The 796-nt window shown below is 54.0% G+C and overlaps 1 protein-coding gene across 1 annotated transcript; it reads left to right on the top strand.

Annotated features, from left to right (window-relative positions):
- Positions 1-174: 174 nt before the first annotated feature.
- On the top strand, positions 175-615 carry LOC119585553 (serine/threonine-protein kinase 32B-like). The gene has a single exon (XM_037934172.1). The coding sequence runs from the start codon at positions 175-177 to the stop codon at positions 613-615; it is 441 nt and encodes a 146-aa protein (XP_037790100.1).
- Positions 616-796: the final 181 nt, after the last annotated feature.

Raw genomic sequence — 796 nt, 5'->3', positions numbered from 1 at the left:
TTGTGACATCCCAGTGATGACCCATAAAAGGTGACGAAAGCTCTCCGCACGAATCAGAAGAGGGAGCTCGGGCAGGGCCGCTTCAGCATCGCCACGCTCGTCCACTGGAACGGGACCGAGGCCGTGATGTAAACGCCGATCCAGGACTCCGCGTGGATATTTGTTGAAGAATTAATGTATCTGAGGAAACCTCCGGGCCCCGGCGGATCCCCCATAGCCCTTGGACTGTGCCCAAATCCCCGGCCCTCTTCACATCCTTCGTGGGGCATCAGACTCTCAAAAATTTACTTGCGGGAAAAAGAGGCCGACGAAGAGTTTTGGGGAAAGTGGCCATCGATCTTTGCTTTAAGATACAGGAAAATCCCTCAGAAGCACGTCATTCACCACGACCTGAAGGAGGACAACGTCCTAGTGGACGCCCAAGGAAAGGTGCACGTTATCGACTTCGGCAACCCCGATATGGAGGGTGAAAAGTGTTGCTATTGTAGAGCAAGTTGGTCCCCCATGTGGATGGCCCCTGAGGTCTTCTCCGTCGTCCTGAGCCATCCCATCCAAGACGTATACTCCGTCGGGCACTTGCTCATGACAATAGCCGAGGTCATGGAATCTCCATAAAATCTGGAGAAGATCGCGATGGGATTTCTGGAGGAGAAACCGGAGAAAAGGCAAACGCTGCATGCAGGGCTGACTCTCCTGATGGCTCTGAGGGGTGCTTGCGAACCATAATTCGTTACTGACACCAGTGACGTCGAGGCGTCCCTTTCTCACTGATGCTTCCCTTGAAGAGGGCGTTCGC

Source organism: Penaeus monodon, chromosome 20, assembly GCF_015228065.2.
Source record: "Penaeus monodon isolate SGIC_2016 chromosome 20, NSTDA_Pmon_1, whole genome shotgun sequence".
Lineage (NCBI taxonomy): Eukaryota > Metazoa > Arthropoda > Malacostraca > Decapoda > Penaeidae > Penaeus > Penaeus monodon.
The sequence above is the reverse complement of the archived record's forward strand: the minus strand, read 5'-3'. Positions and strand labels throughout refer to the sequence as shown.

Excerpts from the sequence above, each read along its gene's own strand:
- LOC119585553 (XM_037934172.1), top strand. The coding sequence starts at position 175 with ATGTATCTGAGGAAACCTCCGGGCCCCGGCGGATCCCCCATAGCCCTT.